This window comes from Chrysemys picta, chromosome 1, assembly GCF_011386835.1.
Source record: "Chrysemys picta bellii isolate R12L10 chromosome 1, ASM1138683v2, whole genome shotgun sequence".
NCBI lineage: Eukaryota > Metazoa > Chordata > Testudines > Emydidae > Chrysemys > Chrysemys picta.
The window spans coordinates 158,395,428-158,420,384 of NC_088791.1; the positions used below are offsets into that span (position 1 = coordinate 158,395,428).

Here is a 24,957-nt window from a genome sequence, read left to right on the forward strand (position 1 = left end):
AAGAGAATCAGAGCTGTGTAGTGAACGAAACTGTTGTCTGTATGACTCCCCATTTGTTGCACAAGTTGCAGGACTGGCTCCATGGTTTTTGCCGCCCCAAGCGGGGGGGGGGGGGGGGGGAGGAGAGCCGTGATTGGCGGCACTCTGGCAGCAGTTCCACCGCGCCGCTTTCTTCTTCAGCGGGAATGCGGGAATTTGGCAGCAGGTGCTTCCCTCCGAGAGGGACCCGCCGCCAAATTGCCACTGAAGAGCCCGACGTGCCGCCCCTTCCCCTTGGCCGCCCCACGCACCTGTTTGCTGGGCTGGTGCCTGGAGCCGGCCCTGAGAAGTTGGAAGGGTTGAATAGTGAACGTGGCATGGGACTGAAGGAAGAGAGAGGATGGTCTTATGATTAAGGCAACTGAATGTTGCCCAGGAGAATTGGAATCTATCCCTGCTTCTACTACAGTTTCTATGTGATGCTAGGTAAGTCACTTAAATCAAATGTGTCAGGTTTTCACTGTCTCATTTTCTGGGTGCTTAACACAAATTGGGCCAGATTTGCAAAAAAGCTTAGCACTCACAATTGCAACTGAATTATGTGGGAACTACACTTGAAAACTGAAAAGTCTGAAGAAGAAAAAAAAAAAAAAAATCAGTCCCCAAGTGTCTCAAGGCATTCAAAATTAGAGGACACTTGATTGTGTGGGCTTTAACCTCTGTGCCTTAATTCCTCAACTGTTATATGGGAATAATACCACCACTTCCAGAGATGTGAAGATAAATTTATTAGTGTTTGTGAAACACTTAGATACTAAAGTGAGAGCTTCTATAAAGGAGCCCCAAGGGAAATTATTAATTCTGTATCCAGTGCAGCATTTAGATGGTGTGTAGTAAATAAGATATTGGGATGCAAATTTTATTAAAAGAAATGTTGCATTCAGTGAAAGCTGTCCATCCTGTGCTCTTAAAGAGAGGCAGTGGGTCCTGTGGGAAAAAAATGCATGTGACTATCAAAATACATACACACAAAGGGGCTGAATTAAGGTTGCCCAAACAACCTTAACTTTGTCATTTCCTAATATGAGTGCTCAACTTTGCAACTTTAGATGTTCTTCACTCAAATTCTTATGTAATCTATAAGTAGAATTGTCTCAATCTGCAATCTTAATAGTGAGGTTGGCAATGCTCTGATTTAGGGCCACATTTAAGGAACTATATACAGTGATGTAACTAGTCTCAGACTTCGTAAAATATACTTCATTTTCAAGCTGGAGACTTGTTGGTAAAATGGTCAGATATATTTAAATAGCTGGGTTTCCCCACCCATACATACACACCCCATCTAAAAATAATCTCAGTTTTGAAACTTTTAGGGGAGCACATACATCTTCAATTATAGCATAAAAAGGCATAAAAAATTACTCAAACTGAGCTGAATATTTTTAGCATATAAAATATCTATGTGCTGGAGCAACAGTAAATCTAAGACAGGGATTCTCACAAGAAATTTTTTGGTGGCCTTAGAGTGCAGCCACCAACTCTTGCTGGTGTCTGCTCTGACAATTTTTCCTAAAACATTTAATTAACTTTAGGAAAAACAAATAAATATACACATATCCATGTCCAAATCATTGTAATTTATTTATGATGGGGGTTTTTTCAGACTCAATAAAAATAATGTACAATTGTCTATTCTTTACTGGACCTAAACAGAATAGAAACAAAATAAGATGCTTTGAACATTTTTCTCTTTTTTGTTGTTGTTTCTTTTGTTTTTAGACTTGCTAGCAAGTAAGTCTGCTCCTGTGAAAACTGATATTTGTAGGTTTGTTAATATTGCTTTTCACAGCAGACTTACTCAGCCCTGGCAAGCCAGGGGACAAATTAAGCTCTGACGGGAGAGGTGTGTAGGGAGGAAGCAAGGGGCCATGGGTGATAGGGGGTGGAGGGTGAGCACAGGGCCGGAGCCTGAAGCCCCACGGCTCGGAGATGGAGCCCAAAGCCCCGTGGCTGGAACCCGAAGCCCCATGGCCAGAGCCTACCGCCCAATGCCCCAGGGCTAAAGCCAAAAGCCCCATTGCTTCTGGGAAAGGGGGGGAAACTCACACTGGCTGCCCGCTCCTCTGGTGTTCGTGGCTCCAGAGGGGGGCAGGGCCCAACCCCTGCTGGTGGCCCAGGGAAGGGGTGAATGCTTTGCCCTCCTCCCCCTCAATCACTGCCCAGGAGGCTGTGGCCGCAAAAAAAAAAAAAAAAACACCGGTGGCTGCATTTGAGAAACGCTAAGATCACCATACTGCAAGAAATTTGGATATTGGTTGTTTTCACACAAATATCTGTCACATCTATTAGCAATTATTTTTATCTGTACTAATGTTGTATTAACATTAATATTTATCTGTCCAAGGTGTTGCTTAGAAGTGAAATGAAAGTGGTCTTTTTACATTATTTTGAAAACAAAGGAGATTTTCTTCCGCTGAAAACTAGATTATGATACTAAGCAAAGATATTTCTCATACCTGCTGTATTGCTGATTTGGGGTTTGTCTTCCTATTCTGTAGCTTTTTCTCAATTCCCCTGTGCAATCTGATATATCCACCCTCAGTAACAGAACGCTGACGAAGTTTGCTTTTATAAGTATCATCTTGGCTGCAGACGATGCTCTCAGGTTGTGACACTGAAGTTTCCTCTGCATTACATGGCCTGCCACGTTTTTGCTTAAGTGCTTCTAAAGACTCTTCGGAAGTGATTTCTGCATTTGCTGTGCTGCTCTCATTTTGATCGGCCTCAACTTCTGTCGGAGAGCACGTTTCCATGTCCTCTGCCACTGGAGGCTCAGACTGCATGACAGAAACAATGTTATTTGCAATGCTCTGTACCATTTCTATTTTTATTTCATTTCCAGTTGTTTCACTATAAACAGACTGTACTGTAGGCTCTGAAAGACTATCAGTTATATCCCCTGTAGGCTCTGAAGTCTGAGGGTCAGACTGCAGTGCTATTGCCTCCTCTTGTCCAGTACTGGGAGATGCTCCATTCATAGTTCCTACTACTTCACTGTTTACCGCTTCTGTAGGTAAAGGCTGTTCAACACTATCCACAGGCTGTGTTTCAACTGCATTCTGCTCCGGTAAACTCTGTGTAGACTCTACAGTGTGAATATCTCCCTTTTGGTACACTGTGATTTGTTTGTCTTCCATCTGTTTGTGCACATTTTCACAGATTTCCAAGACCTCTGACATGAAGAGATGCCGGGCTAGCATGGCAACTTCTGCCATGCTACAGAAGTCAAAAGTTAACACTGAGGTATAAGCAAATTCCAGTAAAGGGAGGAAACTTGTCTTGCAAAAACCTGTATAGAGTAATACAAGAAGTGAGATTATAGAAAACAAATAGCAATCACCAAATTGTTCCAAGCTAATCCATAATCTCCTCCCCCCCACACCTTAATTTGGATGGGTCTCTGCTTTAGAGTAATGTCTATCAGCTAGCTGATGCAGCAGCTGCATACGGTTTCAATTAGTATCTCACTCATGAGCAGATGTGTTCTCCCAGCATGGAAGCCTGCAGATTCAAACACACTAGGATCACAATATTAAATACAACTACGTTTTTTATTAAACTGCTTCTAAAAAAAGCTTGGTACTGCTACCCTTTCTGAAATAGAAATCCTGGCCCTAAATTAATTGGCATCTTTTTGCTTCTCTTGCATTAAGGAAAAAGTGTAAAAGGAGTAGGATTAAAATTGATAGAGGATGAGAGAAAGAGGAGAGAAAAGAGAGAGGAAAAAGTGACAGGGGTTCAAGAGACTTATACTGAATAACTTAATTTAAAATGTATATTTTTCTACCCACAATTATGAGAACCACTGAAACTTACCTTTGGGCAGCTTCTGGACTATCATGCTAAAAGTCAATTTGTTCATCCATCTAAACTACAGAAGGATAGGAATTGGAGAGGAAACAAGAAGAAAGGCCAGTACTAGTAGACCAACATACCAAGCATTCACCCATGTGCTATGTACAATAACTTCTGTCATGAAAACACAGTTTTTGAAGTTTGATTAATATTCTCCTGGCTTCAAGAGACTTGAAGGGTCAAGATTTCTGTTGCCTATAGTTGTATAACATGCCACTTGACCAAAAGTGTTTGCTCAGGCAAAAGAACTCTTCCAGAAGATACGAACATTCATAGAATCATAGAATATCAGAGTTGGAAGGGACCTCAAGAGGTCATCTAGTCCAACCCCCTGCTCAAAGCAGGACCAATTCCCAGCTAAATCCTTTATATATTCAGGCATTTGCCTGCTTTTAAAGTCAATAAACCAATACGAAGCATGAACACAACTAAGCAGATTAAAAAATAGTTATTCAAAGGCTACACAAAAATTACTGGCTGATATTCTATGGCCTGTGTTATGCATAAGGTCAGACTATATGATCACAATGGTTTCTTCTAGCATAAAATCCAAAAACCCCACAACATTTCTAAATCAAGAAGTGAGCTCAAATGCTCAGTCTCCTTACATATTCAGAAGCTACTACACCACATTCACTAAGCCTTACTTAACATTTTCTGCTTAAAATCTTTTGAAATTGGAACCTATTTACCTGAAAGATCCACTACTGCTTCATGACTGGAGACAGCGCCCTTTTCGATGAAAAGCTCCCGGAAGTACTCACTGTTGGCTGCCAAGACAGATTTGTGCGCTTTGTACTCTTCTCCTTCAATCAACAGAGTAACATCACAGAACTGATTGGAAAGCCTTTGCTGGTTCAGTTGGTTTAAAACTGACAGAGAATGTTTTGAAGAAGACTGCTTCACAAGGCCTTTACTATCAACCTGCCATAAACAAATCCATTACAAAGAGCTGCTTTACATTTATCTTTTTAAGCATTCATTTAAGCAAGCACTAGACATTTCTTCTTTTCTGGAAAAAAGACAGGGTGGATAAAAATCAATGTTTTTTTTTTTAAATAAAAAAATCATATTTTTTTTAATTTAAATCAGATTTTTTTGATAAAATGCTTTTTGAGGAAAACACATATCTAAAGATAGTTTTAATTAAGATACATTACAGCTCAAAGATATCTCATCATGGAATAGGGATTATAAATTCTAATTCTATAGTATGAGACAATAGTCATGTAATGTTTAAGAAAAGTTTTGTAAATGAATTCCAATAGTTCATGGGTTAGGGAACCAATCTTATGGGGTTCCACAGGCTTCTGTACAGATTATTTAGGTTAATCTTTCTATTTTATCTACGCAATGGGACTCAATACTCAGTCTGGAAGATACCATGAGAGATGCTTAGTTTTGCAGTTCTCAAACTCTGGATTTGTCTCTCCAGAGATAACATGCCTGTTAACAGCAAAAATGTTTTTAAATAAATAAATAATATATAGAGGTGAGAAATAACAGACCTCAACTCTATTGTCCCTCTGCAAATTTGTGTACACAGAGACAATCCCTTACCTCTCTCTAAAAGTACAAAGTTTCAAAAACTTCAATTAATAGAATAGAAGATTGTTGGGTGCGGAACAGATCTGGACAAGGAGAAGAAGTCTGGAGATAAATGTGAGAAGCAAGGGACATATAATATTTTAACAAAAAAAGCATATGTTTGCTGCTGAAGAAAAAAAATCCAGAATACTTAACGTTGTTGTTTTAGTTAAATAAAACAATTTAAATGTCTATCTGGTGATGTTCTCCTCCTAATACAGCATGGCAAGAAAATCCTCCAAATATTAATGATTAACCTGTTAAACTGGAGATAGTTCACCTCTCAATGACTTCATAAATATCTGCTTCAATTACCTTTGGTAAATGAAATAACCAAACAATCATTCGTTTTCTGATATAGCTGTAAAACTAATCTGAAAACCTTTCAAAATAAATCACTGTTTAAAAACATATAGTGTGTACCTTCTAAAAATGAAACCTACATCTATCTTTGAGTTGTGATGAATATGTACAGTAACTCCTCACTTAACGTCCTCCAGTTTAATGTTGTTTCAAAGTTACGTCGCTGCTCCATTAGGGAACATGCTCGTTTAAAGTTGTGCAATGCTCCCTTATAACGTCGTTTGGCTGCCTGATCTGTCCAGTGCTTGGAAGAGTAGTGACTTTACAAGGGAGTATTGCACAAGTTCCTCTTCTCCGCCTCCTCTCCCTCCTTCCCAGCGCTTCCCCCGCTGCCAAACAACCGTTTGGCAGCACTTAGGACTTTCTGGGAGGGAGGGGGAAGAGCGGGGACACGGTGTGCTCTGGAAAGGAGGTGGAGTGAGGGTGGGAAGAGGTGGGCCTGGAGTGGAGCGGGGACGGGAAGAGGCGGGCCTGGAGCATCCCCCAGCAAAGTCGGCGCCTGTTCTTCTGGGGGGAAGCTGCCGCTGCTGCTGCGCAAGGTGCTTCCTAGAGTCCTTGCCTGTAGCGGGCTGTGCCTGTGTGCGGTAAGCCAGGGGCACCTCCCAACCACAGTACAGTATTGTACAGTATATAAAGCCTTTTGTCTGCCCCAAAGTTTTTTTGTTGGAACCCAATCCCCCATATTTACATTAAATCTTATGGGAAAATTGGATTTAACACCATTTCACTTAAAGTTGCATTTTTCAGGAACATAACTACAACATTAAGTGAGGAGTTACTGTATTAGGAATGCACTTTTATGATAAAAATCGAGTCCACCCTGAAAAAAAGATCAGCTCATCTGAAAAAACAAGACTTTTAATGAATTGTTTAAATTTGCTACCACTGTCCCTTTTAGACATTTAAAATTATACTCGCACGATGCGAAAACAGACAAAACGAGAGAGAAAAAGAAAAATATATAGAAATCAAAAACCTGTGGAACTTTTTTAATTCCTACAGACACAATCATTTGTGAAACAAAAATGAAGAGTAGGGTGACAGAAAAACAGATATTTAGACACTCACTTGATCCAGTTTCTAAACATTGCAATATGCTCTATTCTACTTGAACATTCAGTGAAATTTAGTATCAGATCATATTGCACTAGTAAGAGCTATGATAAATAATTTGACTAAGTGTTAAATTAACATTTTATAATTTTACAAGTAGATAAAATGCTACTTACAAATACAAGCTCATGTTTTGCTATTGGTTTCTTTTTCACAGGTTTTGGTGATGCAGCTGGGACTGATGCAGTGTTACTTAATTCATCATCTGTTTCATTACTGTCTTCATGAGATCTTGTGTCCAGTCCTAGCTCCTCCAGCATTTCAGAAGGATCTGACAGGGATCTAGAACGATCTAGCTTTTCCTGGCACTTGCTACATTCTTTAATGTAATCTTTAACTTGCTTAAGAACACCTAAGGAAAAGTATTAATGAAAGCGTCATAAGTTTATGTTAGTTATCTATTTTACATAACACACATGAGAAAGGGCAATCTGTCATTTTACTGATGTATTACATCCTTAGTATTCAGAGTAGCAGCCGTTTTAGTCTGTATCCGCAAAAAGAACAGGAGTACTTGTGGCACCTTAGAGACTAAAATTTATTTGAGCATAAGCTTTCATGGGCTACTGCCCACTTCATCTGATGCATAGAATGGAACACACAGAAAGAAGATATTTATATATACAGAGAACATGAAAAGGTGGAAGTAGCCATGCCAACTGTAAGAGGCCAATCAATTGAGATGAGCTACCATCAGCAGGAGAAAAAAACGTTTGAAGTGATAATCGAGATGACCCATCCCACCATCAACCTCAGCCTAGACCAATCCACACAGCCAAGCAATCGACACACATTTCCTAGACACTCCTGTGCTAATAAGCGATGGTCACATAAACACCACCCTATACCGGAAACCTACTGACCGCTATACTTACCTACATGCCTCCAGCTTCCATCCAGGACACACCACACGATCCATTGTCTACAGCCAAGCTCTAAGATACAACCGCATTTGCTCCAATCCCTCAGACAGAGATAAACACCTACAAGATCTCTATCAAGCATTCTTAAAACTACAATACCCACCTGGTGAAGTGAAAAAACAGATTGACAGAGCCAGAAGAGTACCCAGAAGTCACCTACTACAGGACAGGGCCAACAAAGAAAATAACAGAACGCCACTAGCCGTTACCTTCAGCTCAACCCAGTTTGTAAAGCCAGAAATAACCCAAGAATAAAAAAAAAAAAACAATTATTTTTGTAATCTACAAGTCATTTAAATTCAACTTTCCCCAAGGGAAAATATATAGAGCTGGCCTAAAAATTGAAAGAGGTGGGGATTGGGATTCATGAAAATTTTGTCCGTTTTTTTTGGTTGCAATTTTACATCAAAATTGAAATTGCAAAATTTCAGCCAGCTGTAATAAAATATCACAAACCATATGTAAAGACGTTTACTCCCTACCTCACATAGTTTTCACTGGGACAAGAACAGTCTTAGATACTTCTTCAGAACCCTAGCTTTTGTAGCCTTTATGTCAGATTAATTTAAAGAAAGAATGTCCATTGGTTAGAACAGCACACTAGCATTCAAAGATTCCTGGATTATACTTTCACCTGTCTGCAACTCACTATTCATCATAGATCCCAAAGATAAAACACCACATTAGATAGTTCACAAGTATGCTGATGCCTCACAGACATGTATGTTGCTGATGTCAAAGTTAAGGTTTTATTACGTGTGGGGGTAAAGAATATAGCGCCTGAATTGTATAACTGTCGAAATGTTGAAGGTATATGGGATTTATTTAGAAGTGGAGATGGTCAGTGAAATGATGAATGTGATATGTGAGGTTCAAGGTATGTTAAAAGAGGATAACTATGTAAGTGGCCATTTGCATTGCTTTTAAGGGCTTGAGTGAGTGGATGTTCTTTTCATTTAATCAACTGATTATTAACAGCTCATTCTTGATGAAAGTACTGAAGATTGTTAGACTTATTAGGTCAAACATCATTCCAGAAGGACTTGTGCATGACTGCTTCTTCCAATCTTACATTTATGTAGCATTTAATTCCAAAGGAACCTAGCTTTACAAACTATGACACTGATCCTGCAACTGGCTCTATGCATTTGGACCCATGTCCACATGGAGACTTGTTGAAATTAATGGGGCTCCATGTGAGTTTAGGGGGTCTGGGTGTAAGATATTCCCAATACTTCAACACCTGCAGCTGAGATTAGGCATCTGAATTAACAGTACTTAGATTTAAATGTCTTAGGGCAGCTCCCAAGGCATTCTCATTACTTAAGTTGACCTAGCTACATCGTTCAAGGCTCTGAAAAATGTTGTGCCCTGTGTGACATAGTTAGGTTGACTTAGCCCCCGACTCTAGATGCAGCTAGGTTGACAGATGGACTCTTCTGTCGACCTAGCCACTGCCTTTAGAGGGGATGGATCTACTATGCAGTTGTGCCACTGTAGCACTCGTAGTGTAAACATCCTCACAGTCTTCAATTCAAATTAATTTCTCCTGCTAGTGCAAAAAGAGAACCTGTGCCTGCTGACCTTCAGAAGATCATGATGCCAAACCCAACTGTTTATCACAGGCCCAAAACTTGGGTAACTCAGAGTTAGGGTTGATGGGCAATCCCTCATACCCTTCCAGAATGTCAAATGTATGTACACTTAAGCCTGTGAACCAGGGAATACAGATTTAAGGCACATCCCAGCCCCTCAAGAGCTAGCAATAGCCACTGGAAATTAACTGTAAGAATGCTTCATCCAAAGCTGTCCCATAATAAACAGATACGAGGAATGACTAAACATTATTATTTCTATGGTTGTACTACCTAGGAGACCTAGTCATGGACCAAAACCCCATTGTGCTAGGCACTGTACAAACACAGAAAAATAGATGGACCAAGGGTTAACGGTGACCAGATATTCAACACAATTAATATTAATAACAAAGGGTGTAAGCCAAAATCGGGAAAGAACAGGTTAAAAACTATTTAGAGAAGTTGGATATAGTTAAGTCAGAAGGGCTAGATGAAATTCATCCCAGAGTACTTAAGGAAGTAATTGAAGCAATCTTTGAACCGTTAGCAATTAACTTCAAGAACTCACGGAGGACAGGTGAGGTCCCAAAGACAAACATAATATCCATCTTTAAAAAGGGGAACAAAGAGGACCTGAGGAATTATAGATGAGTCAGCCTAACTTTCATACCTGGAAAGATACTGGAACAAGTTATCAAACAACCACTTTGTAAGCATCTAGACGATAATAGGGTTATAAGGAAGAGCCAACATGGATTTGTCAAGAACAAATCATGCCAACCAAACTAATTTCTTTCTAAGTCTTTCCTTCCTAGCCTACTGAAAGGGGGTGGGGGGGCGAGAGAAGGGGAGGGAAGCAGTAGACATGACATATCTTAATTTTACTAATGTTTTAAACACATATGATACTCTCATAAGCAAACTAGGGAAACGCCATCTAACTGAAAGACTACTCAAACAGTATTTATCAATGGTTCACTGTCAAACTGGATAGGCATATATATAGTGGGGTTCCACCGTGGTCAGTCCTGGATCTGGTACTATTCAATGTTTTCTTTAATGATGTGGAGAGTATGCCTATAAAATCTGTGGACATACCAAACTGGGAGAGGTTACAACCACTTTGGAGGACAGGATTAGAATTAAAACCAACTTGACAAACTGGAGAATTGGTCTGAATTCAAAAAGAGGAAATTCAATAAGACAAGTGCAAAGTAGCTTACTTAAGAAGGAAAAATCAAATGTGTAAATACAAAATGGGGAATAAATAGCTAGGTTGTAGTACTGCTGAAAAGAATCGGGGGATTACAGTGGATCACAAATTGAATACGAGTCAATGTGCTGCAGTTGCAAAAAGGCTAATATTCTTAGTTGTATTTAGAGGAGTGTTGTATGTAAGACACGGCAGGTACCTGTCCTGGTCTCCTCAGCATTGGTGAGGTCTCAGTTTGGAATACTGTGTCTGGTTCTGGGTGTCACAACTTAGGAAAGATGTGGACAAACTTGAGAGAGTCCAGAGAAGAGCAACAAAAATGATAAAAGATTTAGAAAACCTGACCTATGAAGAAAGGTTAAAAAATTGGGCAAGTTTAGTCTTGAGGGAAGGATTATAAACCACCCATGATGCTGCTACCTATAAATGAAGAAATCTGTAAGAGGGTGTCCATGGACATTGTGGGACCTTGGGTGATCCAAATGGGAAATAAATACATATTAGTGGTGGCTGACTATGCTACTCTCTTACCCAGGGGTGGGCAAACTACGGCTCGCGAGCCATTTTAAGCCGGCAAGTGAGCTCCCACTCGGGAGCGGAATTGGGGGCTGCACCACATGGCTCAGTCCGCTCCGGCACTCCTACTCCAAAATGTGTTTCTAGAGTGGCAACAGCTAATGTAGACTCCATCATTTTGTATGTACAGTTGGGATTATGTTTTCTAATGTGCATTACTCCGCATTTATCCATATTGAATTTCGTTTGCTGTTTTGTTGCTTAGTCACCCAGTTCTATGACAGGTTTCAGAGTAGCAGCCGTGTTAGTCTGTATCCGCAAAAAGAACAGGAGTACTTGTGGCACTTTAGAGACTAACAAATTTATTAGAGCATAAGCTTTCGTGGACTACAGAAGTGGGCTGTAGTCCACGAAAGCTTATGCTCTAATAAATTTGTTAGTCTCTAAAGTGCCACAAGTACTCCTGTTCTTTTTTCCAGTTTTATGAGTTCCCTTTGTAACTCTTCACAGTCAGCTTTGGACTTAGCTATCTTGAATAATTTGGTATTGTCTACAATCACGATTTACCCCTTTTTCCAGATTATTTATCACTGTCTGCTTTGTTTAAGAGCCTTTGGTGAGGGACTTTGTCAAAAGCCTTCAGAAAGTCCAGGTACACTATATCCTGTGGATTCCCCCTTGTTCACATTTGCTGACCCCCCTCAAAGAATTCTAAGAGATTGGTGAGGCATGATTTCCCTTCACAAAAGCTTTTTTGACTCTTCCCCAACATATCATGTTCATCTATGTGTCTGATAATTCTATTCTTCATTATAGTTTCAACCAATTAGCCCTGTACTGAAGTTAAGCTTACTGGCCTGTAATTGCCAGGATCACCTCTAGAACATTTTAAAAAATTGGTGTTACATTACCTAGTCTCAGTTCATCTGGTGCAGAGGCTGATTTAAGTAATAGCTTATATACCACAGTTAATTGTTCTGCAATTTCATATGTGAGTTCCTTCAGAACTCTTTATTGAACACTATCGGGTTCGGGACATATTACTATTTACCAATTTGTTCTAAAACCTTCTTTATTGACACCTTAATTCTAGGTCAATTCCTCAGACCAGTCACCTAAAAAGAATGATGCAGGCATGGGAATCTCTCTCACATCCACTGCAGTGAAATCCAATGCAAAAATGTGTTTTGCTTTTCAGCAAAGGCCTTGTCTTTCTTGAGTGCCCCTTTAATACCTCATCATCCATTGGCCTCACTGACTGACAAGAATCCTGCTTCTAGATGTACTTAACATGCTGGTAAAGGTGTAGCCAATTCCTGGGCCCGCTGCCTGACAGATGCCCCAGGCTCTGTGACACACAGCTCACCAGGGCGCTAAGCTACGTGGGCTGGGGAGCACCACTGGGGTCCGCACACCCTCCAGGGATTGGCGAGCTCCCGACCGGAGCCCCGCCCAGACACGCTGGCTGGCTCCCGCAGGCAGCTGCATGTCGCGCCCCACCTACCCCATTGGGCGGGCTCCACGTGCGGCGGCGGCAGCGAGAGAGCCGCTCAGGACAGTCCGCAGGTGCTCGTCTCCCCTGCCCGTTATCCCCGAGCGGGCTCAGCGCGCCGCTGCGAGAGATCGGCCCCGTCCGGGTGCCTCCCACCACGCGACCCCGCCGCTCTCCCCGGGCGGCCTCTCTCGGCCAGGGCCCCGCCTCACCTCTCCACCAGTATCGCTGCGAGAGTCCCTGCCAGGTCTGCAGGCGGGTGCGGTGGGCGCCGTCCGGGCCGAGGTGGGCGGCGCGGATGAGGCGGGCGCGGCGCTCGGCCTGCAGCACCACCTCGAGCTCGGCGAAGCGCTGCTGGTCCCGCTGCCGCCGCTGGTAGTAGAGGGTCCCGTCGCGCACCACGTAGCAGGCGGCCGCCTTGCGGATCTTGCGCTTGGCGTTACCCTCCGTGCCGGGCGCGTAGGGCTCCCGCTCGTTGGTCAGGTAGCGCAGGATGGCCAGGTAGCTCTCCTCGCTGGACATGGCGCCGCCGGGCGGGGCGGGACCGGCTCCGCGGCTGCCGGGGGCGGCGGGGCCCCTGCCGAGCCAGTCCCCCGCTTTCCTTCGCGGGGCGTCTCAGCCGCTCAGCCCGGTAGGGGCAGCTGGGACCCGGCGCCCCCTCCGCACCCAGCCCCTGGGGAGCTGTGGGGCGTCTCGGGTGCTCAGCGTGGGGAGGGGGGCTGGGGCGTCGCCCCAAGTGCTGGGGGATCCCGTGGCCAGGCACTGAGGGGCGCCCCTAGGGCGGGGGGGGCTACCGGGTGTCCGCGCGGCCGGGGGCCCGGCGGAGCATGCGCCGCTGGGGGGAGGGGGCGAGAGACGCCGATCCGCGGCAACCTGGCCAGCGGTTGGGCAGGAGGAGGGAAGCTGAAGGCAGCGGCCCCCCTGGGCAGCGAGTCCGGAGGGAGCTGGGCCCGGGGGGGGAACTGGAGTTTCCCAGCCAGCGGCGGCGGGAGGGAGGGAGAAGCTCGGGCAGCAGCAACGGAAAGACAAAATGGCTGCTGCACAAGCGGAAGTGAGGTCAGAAGCCCGAGCGCCGGGGAGGGGCTCAGGGAGGTAGCTGGGGCGGGGAGCTTCGAGAGCGCAACGTGTATTGCGGGGCGCCATCTTGGAATCGGTCGACAGCGTAAAGGGCTGAGGTCGGGACGTCGCCATCTTAAAACAGGGCAAGGAGTGCGCTGTTGAGTTCCAGTTGCTACTGCCTTGGAACACAACTAAAAGCGCCGAACTGAGGTTGGCCCGCCGCCATCTTGAAGTAGGGCAAAGCTAATTCCGCCAAAACACTAAATTCCCCTTTATAGGCTCACTGAGTAGGGTTACCATATCATAAATAAAAAAAGAGGACTCTCCACGGGCCATGGCCCCGCCCATTTCCCCACCCCTAACTCCGCCCCTTCTCTACCCTAACTCCGCCCCCTCCTCCCTCCCACTCTCAGCCAGGGGGAAAGGGCTGCCCCAGTGCTACCAGCATCACGGTTTCCCGGGCAGCCCCCAGACCCTGCGCCCCCAGCCGGCGCTTCCCCAGCGCAGCTGGAGCCTGGGAGGGGAAGCGCCCAGCCGGGGGCGCAGGGTCTGGAGGCTGCCCGGCAAACCGTGAAGCCGGTAGCGCTCGGGCTTTGGGCAGCCCCTATGCCTCCGGACCCTGTGCCCCCAGCCAGGCACTTCCCCTCCGGGGCTCCGGCGGCTCTGCGTAACTTACACTGTATAAGTTACACGGAGCCAAAGAGGAGCAGAGCCCCCGCAGCTGGAGGCTCTGCTCCTCTTAGGCTCTGTTTAAGAGCCGGGCTGCCCCAGCGCTACCGGCTTCGGGCAGCCCCCGTGCCTCCGGACCCTGCGCCGCCGGAGCCCGGGAGGGGACGTGCCCAGCTGGGGGCGCAGGGTCCGGCGGCATGGGGGCTGCCCGAAGCCGGTAGCTCTCGGGCAGCCCGGTTCTTAAACAGAGCCTCCAGCGGCTGGGGCTCTGTGTAACTGACACAGTGTCAGTTACACAGAGCCCCAGCCGCTGGAGGCTTTGCTCCTCTTTGGCTCTGTGTAACTGACACTGTGTCAGTTACACAGAGCCCCGGCGGCGGGAGGCTCCAGCCGCCCCGGCTCTGTTTAAGAGCCGGGCTGCCCGAGCGCTACCGGCTTCGGGCAGCCCCCGTGCCTCCAGACCCTGCGCCCCCAGCCGGGCACTTCCCATCCCGGGCTCCGGCGGCGCAGGGTCTCGAGGCACGGGGCTGCCCAAAGTCGGTAGCTCTCGGGCAGCCCGGCTCTTAAACAGAGCCTCCAGCGGCTGGGGCTCTGTGTAACTGACACTGTGTCAGTTACACAGAGCCCCGGCGGCTGGAGGCTCCAGCCCCCGCGGCTCTGCTCCTCCCCGACTCTTTGGCTCTGTTTAAGAGCCGGGCTGCCCGAGCGCTACCGGCTTCGGGCAGCCCCCCTGCCTCCAGACCCTGCGCCCCCAGCCGGGCACTTCCCCTCCCGGGCTCCGGCGGCGCAGGGTCTGGAGGCACGGGGCTGCCCGAAGCCGGTAGCGTTCAGGCAGCCCGGCTCTTAAACAGAGCCGCCATTTTCCCGGACATGTTCGGCTTTTTGGCAATTCCCCCCGGACGGGGGTTTGACTGCCGAAAAGCCGGACATGTCCGGGAAAAAGAGGACGTATGGTAACCCTATCACTGAGTCCATCACTGACTCCTGTTTGTAAGGGGAGCGGACCCGCTTCGCTGATCGCTGTGCGCAATACATTTCCTCCCAGCCTTGCGGCTTTGCTGGGTTATCATGTGCTGCGGTTGAGATCATGAAGCAACGCAATATTTTGGCACAGTAACTTCACCTCGCACCTAAAAGCATCCCCAATTGTGTTCAAGCAGCACTTTAACCTTAAATGAGTGTTGTCAGTCAGCCCCAGGCAATCAAAAACATGAGTCGGGCCCCAGAAAAACGGACTTTAAAATCATGAGATTTTAGAAAATACATATTGTGTTCTTTATATTTGTCTTTTGGCTGCTGAGCCTTTGCAACCGCAAGGGCTAGACACTTTTTTAAAGAAAGCTATGATTTTCATGCAGTCTCTTGATTCCACAAGCAGGAGCTTAAAAGCACCAAATATTAAAGTAATAACAGTTGGCAATATTGCACGATGCCAAATGTGTATACCATCCCAACACATCATTGTGTCCCACTGCTCACCATCACACCACAACCCTTTTTTTTTTGGTTTGTTCTGAAAGTGATTTCAGGACCCATAACTATCCCACAGAGGAATTGTAAACTATAGGATCAGCTCTGTTAATATAATCCCAGCGGAATTAAGGATTGGTTACAATCCTTGACCAGGATGAAAGGATTTATATTATCAAATTATGTTACTGGTAATGAGAAGTCCAGTAGAACTCCATAATTGTTTGTGGGGTTTTGGTGGTTTCAGCAGGAGAACCAGTAGCCTCAGTAACTAGCAGACCAACTATTTTCATGTTATCTGGGGTTATCTATTCTAAAATAAAGTCTGCAAATTAAAACAAGGGAGACAAGGAAAGTGCCCAGTTTCTTAAAATCATTTGTATCTATGAAAGCAGAATATACAGGCAGTATATATGGTCCTGATCTTTCAATTGGATCCGCATTAATTGATCTTTGCTGCATTCTGGATGCAAACTAAAGAATCAAGATCTTTGTAAGAAACTCATTCAGGTGGGATACTTATTCAAATATAAATCCTTTCTGCATTCCCAAAAATTGATTTGAAAGAGAAATTATTTGCTGAGTGGAGGCTACAATCAAACTATTATCTGCATTTCTGAAATATCCATCATTTTCGTGTGTTTAAAGGAATATATGCTAACACTTTAAGAATCCTTTAATGTCAAATAATATTTTCGTTAAAACATGTAGAAAAGCACTTTAACTATTAGTATTGTTCTGATCAATGTCAATAGAAATATGTGAAACTGTGGATCTCTGTACAATGACAACATTTGAAGCATGGACTTTTTAACTTAAAATTGCTGCAGGTAACATAATAGGTCCAAGTATAATATCTTAAAATCTATTTCCTCATTAAACTTGTTCACTTTCAAGCTAACCCGTCCTCCAAATGAAAAGTGTACTGCTGACTCTGTCCTGAGTGTGATAGTATGCTCTGGACTGCAGATCTCCTCTGCTTAAAATACAGGTTTTGAAGTGGAATCTGATTGGCCAACACTGGTTCTTATTCTGCAGTTATCCAGTCTAATTGCACTGATCACAATTCATGAGCCAAATGTTGGGAAAAACATTTTAGGACCAATTTACATATCCATATTTTTCAGGTTCCAGCATTCAGACTGGAGCCAAGGAATCTTATAGGTCTTAAAGTACCATCATCATTTCAGTACTGCAATTAAAGCCTGGATCTTACTAAATGTGTTTCTGCCACAGAATATGCAATAGTCCAATCTACACTGAAGAAATCCACCCTGGATACTTTAGTCCTAGCCAACTATCTCCCAGTGTCAAACCCGTCATTCCTGAGCAAGCTCATAGAGAAGCTAGTCAAAGGTTGACTACAAGCTCATCTAACTAAAGTCAACATTCTAGAGCTGGCATAATCTGGATTTAGGCTAGGATACAGAACCGAAACTGCTTTAGTGGCACTGATGGATGATCTCCCATCTATGGGTAGAGAAAAGACTACCATTGTCATCCTCTTGGACCAGTCCGTAATCTCTGACACTGTTGACAATGAGATACTGTTGTCTTGCCTAAATGCGGCAACAGGAGTCCAGGGTAATGTGCTACAGTTATTTGAGTCCTTCCTGGAGGACTCAAATAACTGTACAAAAATAGTAATGATGGGAAATTGCACCTCTACCACTAACTTGTGAGGTTCCACAAGCAGGGGTGCTAGAATAGTTTTTATAGTGGAGGTGCTGATTATGGAAACCATGTATTTGGTGCCTGTTATTTCTACTTCAAGTCAAGGGGTGCAGCAGCACCTCCAATATCCTCAGTTCCAGTACCACTGTCCATAAGGATCAATTCTCTCTCTGGTTCTTTTCAACATATATGTAAACACTAGATGAACTGGTCAGACAACAAATACTCAAGTGCCAGCAATATGCAGATGACACACCGCTCTACCTATCTTTCACCACATCAATACCACCAGGATGGTCAGTCTTTGAATGAGTTCAGCTCATGGATGAAGAACAACTGGCTGAAACTGAACAAAACAGAGGTGTTGCTGGTGGGCAGAGGAAAGTATTTTGAGGCATTTGCAGCCATGATGCAGTCTTCTTTGATTCAAGGGTCACATCCACAATTGGTCAATTCAGTCCACAGTCTAGGGGAGCTCTTGGATTCCTCAATGACGCTGAGCTCTCACATTGCAACAGTTGCAGGTAATGCAAGATCTGGACTCAGTTATTCATGTTTTCATCATCTCTTTGCTGTACTACAGCAATGTGATATACCTGGACATGAAATCTTCAGCACTTAGGAAACTCCAGCTAATACAAAATGCTGCCGTACATCTCCTCCGCAACACAGGCTACCGTGAGTATATCATGCCTATCCTCTGTTCTCTACAGCGCTTCCCATAAAATGTCATGTGTGTCAATCGAATTACAAATCATCCACTCAATGTGCAGCAGCAGTCAAGAAAGCAAACAGAATGTTGGGAATTATTAAGAAAGGGATAGATAATAAGACAGAAAATATCATATTGCCTCTATATAAATCCATGGTACGCCCACATCTTGAATACTACATGCAGATGTGGTCACCCCATCTAAAAAAAAAAAAGATATATTGGAATTGGAAAAGATTCAGAAAAGGGTAACAAAAATGATTAGGGGTATAGAACGGCTTCCATATGAAGAGAGATTAAGACTCGGACTTTTCAGCTTGGAAAAGAGATGACTAAGGGGGGATATGATTGAGGTCTATAAAATCATGACTGGTGTGGAGAAAGTAAATAAAGAAGTGTTATTTACTTCTCATAACAGAAGAACTAGGGGTCACCAAATGAAATTAATAGGCAGCAGGTTTAAAACAAATAAAAGGAAGTATTTCTTCACACAACGCACAGTCAACCTGTGGAACTCCTTGCCAGAGGATGTTGTGAAGGCCAAGACTATAACAGGGTTCAAAAAAGAACTAGATAAATCATGGAGGATAGGTCCATCAATGGCTATTAGCCAGGATGGGCAGGTATGGTGTCCCTAGCCTCTGTTTGCCAGAAGTTGAGAATAAGCGACAGGGGATGGATCACTTGACTGATTACCTGTTCTGTTCATTCCCCCTCTGGGGCACCTGGTATTGGCCACTGTCGGAAGACAGGGTACTGGGCTGGATGGACCTTGGGTCTGACCCAGTTGGCCATTCTTATGTTCAAGATCCGTATAGGCAGCGGCGTATTACCTTTGCTTGGTAACTTGGAATTCTTTTTAGGCCTTGGCTACATTGGCGCTGTACAGCGCTGCAACTTGCTGCACTCAGGGGTGTGAAAACGCCCCCCCCCCCCCCAAGTGCAGCGAGTACAGCGCTGTAAAGCGTCAGTGTAATCAGAGCCTGCAGCGCTGCCCACTCGCTCGCAGCGCTGCAAGCTATTCCCCTCGGAGACATGGAGTACATACAGCGCTGCGAGAGAGCTGGCGGCGCGACTACACTCGCGCTTCACAGCGCTGCCACGGCAGCGCTAGGAAGTCCCGAGTGTAGCCAAGGCCTTAGCTAGACTGGGAGGGAGAAAGAGGTTTGATTTATATGCAAATTATGAGAGATTCTTGCCCAGTTGATTAACAATATCCTCATTTATCCATTTTAGTTTCTGTTCTTAGGGAGAGGAACTCTGACTTTGGCTATCTTTGGATCCTTAAAGTATCACACATAATGTAAATCATTTTCATATTGTCATGTAATTAAATCATTCAAGGAACATCTGTTCTCTATATCCCTTATATATTCCTCCTTGTGATGATGCCTATATCCCTTATATATTCCTCCTTGTGATGATGGCAGGACCTCTCCTAGGAAAATTCTGGCACCCCAGCATAAACTTCACAAATATACTCTTGAGTTGCATGTCTATCTAATAAACAAATTATTGTAGTAGGAAGGAAAGTCTGTATATTGCTCCATTTCCGTTCAGGGAAGATTATTATGACTATAGACTACAGCCACAGTTGATTGTGCAGTGACCCCTATAGTACAGGCACATATAAGGTCTTATAGAAGCTTAGATGCCATTGGGCCCTTGAAGACTACAGGAAGTAGTTCATCATCCACATTTTCCTATCCATGTTGCAATGGTGATCCAATATCTGGTTTGCTTCTGTGTAAAAACATCCAAATCTTTGTTTGCCAAGATGCTCTTTTGACATGCTCTTCAAAACTGTCCTCACATGGTGGGAGTTTGGCCAGTGACTTGCCCTTTTTGAGGGCTTGATTGAGGCACATGCAGCGGGTCACCTTTTCTTTCTCGCTGTGGTCATACAGCACTGCTACCAACTTCCTTGCTGCAGATATTGTGGCTTGCCCCTCACTCTCCCCCAATTTGACAAGATCTCTGAAGTGGTAAGCTCCCTTTGCTTTGAAATTAAACACAGTCACATCACGTATATAGCAGGAAGTATGTTGCAGAAGTCAGGAGTTAGAACGCCACAAATTTCATGCACAGGTGTGAAGCAAAGCTTGTCAGTTGTTCTGGTAATGGGGCCTGTTTCAATCCACATGTTATCTATGTGTTCCATTTTTGAAAAAGAGTGAACAGCAAGGACCAAAACATTTGTATCAGGTGACCTTATTATGAGTCTTTTTGAGATGCAAAAGCTATATTGGTCCATACAGCATCCAGAAGCATCTTTGTGTCCGCTTCTCAGTACTATACAAGTCTTGGGCTTCTTCCACACATCTGCTGGTGATGGACTTTACTACTGCACAATTGGAAAAGTCAGTGCTTAATTTGTGCCAGGGTTGAGTCCCGGCACCTCTACGCTTGGAGGTTCGTAGCCCTGGCATCTCTGGACTTGCTGCTTCAGTTATGAAAGTAAAAAAATAGTTTGAGCCCTGGCACCTCTTTCATTACAAATTACGCACTGGGAAAAGCCTCCATCATGGAGTGCTTGTGTAATATTTTAAACCATATATTCAAAGAGAAGTTTTACAAGTGACTGCTCATTGGATCCCATATTTAGAAACTTTTTCCTTTTGAGGCACAGGGCATCCACCAATCATCTGGAATTGTTTTAATCCAACCTTAGATCCTATCTGGTGCAATCTTTCTGTAATTTTCAGAGTTACTGTTTTCGTATCTGTCAAAGACTTTAGTTACAGAATTAGCTTTGTTGAATCCTTTTAGGACCTGACTCAAGTCCTCAGCAGCCAATTCATCAAATGTGTGGAATTTGTCTCCAGCCATCATTTGTATGAATTGTGGTTTCTTTGTTGCATGCTTTTAGCTCATGGGATCTTTCAGCTTGAGCTTCGAGCTGATGCCCAATTCAGCTTTGTCTGCTCTTCTCATTGTTCTGTCAGCATGGAAGAGGGACATAGACACAGGTTCTATTGAAACATAATTTCTGCATCTTACTAAGGACAGGGCTCTACAGAAAACAGTTTCTGGACTGATAACTGCTGTGACCTCCCTTGCCAGACTTAAACTTGGTCTTCTTGGCTATGTCACCAAATGTTTTGATATCAGATTTCTTGAGTGGGCTGAAGAAGCTGTCTCTTATCAGGATTGCATACACTTTTCACAAATCTCTCCATTTATTCTTCACCAATATCTGCTATTTCCAGTAGAGATTCTTGTACATCTGACATTGCATGCAGTAGATATATTGATAAGTACCCCTGGGCCTGATTCAGGGTCAAATAGGTTTATGATATTGTTAAAGACATGTTTAGGAAAAACAGTAACGTGCTCTTCATCCCTCTTCAGTGCAGAGACAAGAACTTGTTTATGAACTTTGCTATGCGCATTGTGTGGAAGGTGGCAAAGACATGTGGTACAGCCAGGCTATAACTTTTATTAGTCAAATTACATCCAAAGTTCCTGACAGGGGACAGCCCCCCACAGTAACTTGCACCCCGTTGATCCTGTGTCAGTTCTTGGGGGCCCTCACTGCAGGGGGAGCCAACCATCAAACTAGGAGGATCTCGGACTGCCTCCATTTGCCTGCTAGCATCACGTCCCCTCTCATCTCAACTCCTGAAAGGGGAACTCAACCCCCAGCTAGTATTGCCATCAAGTGCATTGGTGGGGTGGTGCCCCTGTGGTAGTGCTGTGGATCGCATTTGCCAATAGGGGGTTAGACATGATGCCCCCATCTCTTAAGGAGGTGCCCTTGGGATGCCCACTACGTTACCTTTTTGGATCTGGAGCCTAAATCAGAGTTCTTGTACTAGGTACCTGCCAAAAGTTGCAACAACTAAATGATTCTCTCATAGGTCCAACTGTGGCCTCTGGGACAGGGAGAATCCCAGCTGTCCAGTTGACCAAAAGCCGACCCTTAGGTTTTGCTGTGAGGAAGGCAAAAAACCCTCAAAAAACCTAACCAGCCATCGCCAATCTGGTGGTATGGGAAAAAATTCCTTCCCAGCTTAAGTGGCAACTAGCATAGCTTGCGGCAACCTAGACAAAGGAGGGAGGGAGGGTTGACTTCTGGAAACAAGAAAACAGAAAGTGGCACTGTGTACCTATCATGGCTCCAAGTCTCATGCCAAATACTGAGACACTATATGGTTCAAAACCTTGTGACAAATCCCACAAGCTTACCCTGGAAGCAGTGTAGGAGCTGATATTCTTGTTGAACCTAACTCATCCTGTCATCTCCCATCATAGGAGCCACCAAAACACACCCCTCGCTAAGCTCGGGACCCATTTGTCTTCACTACTACTTGCTAAGCACTTCTTTCTCTCATAGCTTTTGCATACTCCTCTACCCCATTATAACGCTGTCCTTGGGAGCCAAAAATTTTTACCATGTTATAGGTGAAACCGCGCTATATCGAACTTGCTTTGATCCACAGGAGCGCTGCTTTACCGCGTTATATCTAAATTCATGTTATATCGGGTCACGTTATATCAGGGTAGAGATGTATTTATAATATGAAGCTATGTATTGTCATTTCTAACACTGCATAAGTATCACTGTTAAAAAACTAGTTTCTCTAAATATTTCAAAAGCTAGTACTGCATGTATATAGGCAATTACAAAATAAAACCTTCTACCAGGCAGACTATATGCTACATAATATGTACAAAAGCTTACAAATGGAGAAGCATGCATTAAGAACAAATATACATTTATATCCATCTGCTATCTAGTACAAACTGTGGGCATGCAATCTACTGCTACTGGTGTACAGCTTTCAGTGCTAGACTAATCTGGTCAGCAAAGTTCAGTTGAAAATATAGAAAACTGTTATAACAACGTGAGATACTTTGACAATTAAGAATATGCGATGTGAAAAGATTTAATGTTAGTATACTTGCCTTTGCAAAACCAGTAAAAATCTTTTAATACATTGTCTTTTGGTAGCTTTGACCAATAAACACATTAAGGTGTTGAAATTAACTTAAACAGTAAAAAGTGTAGCCAGTCATGCTGCATTGTAAAAAAAAAAAAAAAAAGGATACTTATGTTGGGTACCATTGTTTCACCTTGCTTACCATCTTAGCCCCTTGACAGCTTCCCATACCTCATCTAAATGTACATAAAATAAGCTTTTGAATGGTGTGTGTATATATTAAATTCCAAAAATAGCCATTTTTGGAGAATTGCTGCACACCCGAGTTATTTCTGAGTTTCTGTCTATAGCTGCAGGTTAAACCTGAGGCTTTCTACAGCAGTAGGATAGCACTGGTGTAAAGTTCTAATAATGCAGCATGTCCACCCTAATTATGTTGTTTCGGTTGCAGTTTTGCCCCCTGTTCACACTTGCATTGACTACATAAAATTGCAGTGTTATTTGGGTACCTATCAACGTTTCCTTGATAGAGTGGTTTCTGAAAGCCCAAAAGAACTATGGAAAAAGGTGAAACTTTGGTGAAGGATCCTTGCCTGAAAATGGAGGCCAAGATAAACATGCAACTCTCACTCTACTCAGAAAGGAAGGGGTCTGCTAGTGTTTTTCCAAAGCACTTGACATGACTGCACTTAAGTGGCAAATATGCTGAGAGCCAAACCAATAGTTTACTGTATTTTTGATGTAAGGCTATGCACTTCAAAGCAGCAGAACCCATAGAACTTGATGTGGGCTTTTACTAGTTGGAGTACTATTTTTGGCCTTACCCCAGTCAAGCCAGAGACTACTGGGATGACACCTTGCAGCCTAGGCTGAACAGGAGGCTGCATAACCAGGTCCCACATATTTGTGCTGAGTTTTTGCCACTCAACTGGTGTGTGGGGAATATCTACTTACTGTGAAAGTCAGGGAGCAATCTGGCAAGTTCATGATGGACACTGTTGCTATGAAGGGAGTGCATGGCAGTACATACTAAATGAAAGAGGTATGTAACTGAGGGATTTAAAGAATGGGAACTCCTTTACTGCTGGAGTTATTGAATGAACACAGGGGTTCCAGTTTTTTCCTCCCATCCCTCAAAACAAGCCCAGTTGTACATTAACAGGAAGTAATAATTAGCTACTGAAACTGTCATGGTGCAAGCCTCACTGGATCATTGTGGCATATTATCTCTCTCTATATATCTATCTAGAAAAGTGCATAACACATTAAGACTGCTGATTTCTCAGAACTATTCTCACTAAATGACATTAAGGGTGTCAAGCCACTGATTCTGGGCAACACCACACAGCTGCTTTATCATTGGTAAGGAAATAATTCCATGATTACACATATTTGGAGAGATGCTGATTCAGTTACATGCAACAATGGCAAGATAGAGACAGTGTACTTTGGAGAAAGAGGGGGAAAGATGGTCATCCACAAGAGTTCAGCAACTAATATAGGCATTATGTTGAAATAAAGGCGAGGTAGTCATTGAAATTATACAGTGAGACTTGAAGTAAACTATGCCTGACAAGCTGTTGTACCCACAGCTCGTTATTAGTTCAATCCATTCAGTGCTGTAATTAGAAGTGCTCTGTGCAGTTTGAAATGATGGGAAACAAGGCAGAAAGTGAACTAAATACCATCTTTGCATTACCCATCAGCTATTCTGGTAATGTTTCCCTGTTTATTTTTAACACAAATTATGTCCTTAAGCCTGTATTTCCACACTCTCCGTTTTAAGTACAAATAACTTCTGGCTTTTGT

The 24,957-nt window shown here is 43.8% G+C and overlaps 1 protein-coding gene across 4 annotated transcripts in view; it reads right to left on the reverse strand.

Annotated features, from left to right (window-relative positions):
• The window catches only part of ZBTB11 (zinc finger and BTB domain containing 11), a 35,637-nt gene extending 22,291 nt beyond the window's left edge, over positions 1-13,346 (reverse strand). For 2 of the 4 annotated variants that reach the window (XR_010599495.1, XM_005283566.4), the window contains exons 1-4: positions 12,894-13,346; positions 7,077-7,312; positions 4,590-4,821; positions 2,499-3,331 (exon numbers count right to left, since the gene is read on the reverse strand). Coding sequence is in view for 3 of the 4 variants with exons in the window: in XM_005283566.4 (XP_005283623.2) it covers positions 2,499-3,331; positions 4,590-4,821; positions 7,077-7,312; positions 12,894-13,203 (1,611 nt within the window). In the remaining variant the exon portion in view is untranslated. The other 2 variants (XM_065588069.1, XM_065588074.1) reach the window with 2 other exon arrangements.
• Positions 13,347-24,957: the final 11,611 nt, after the last annotated feature.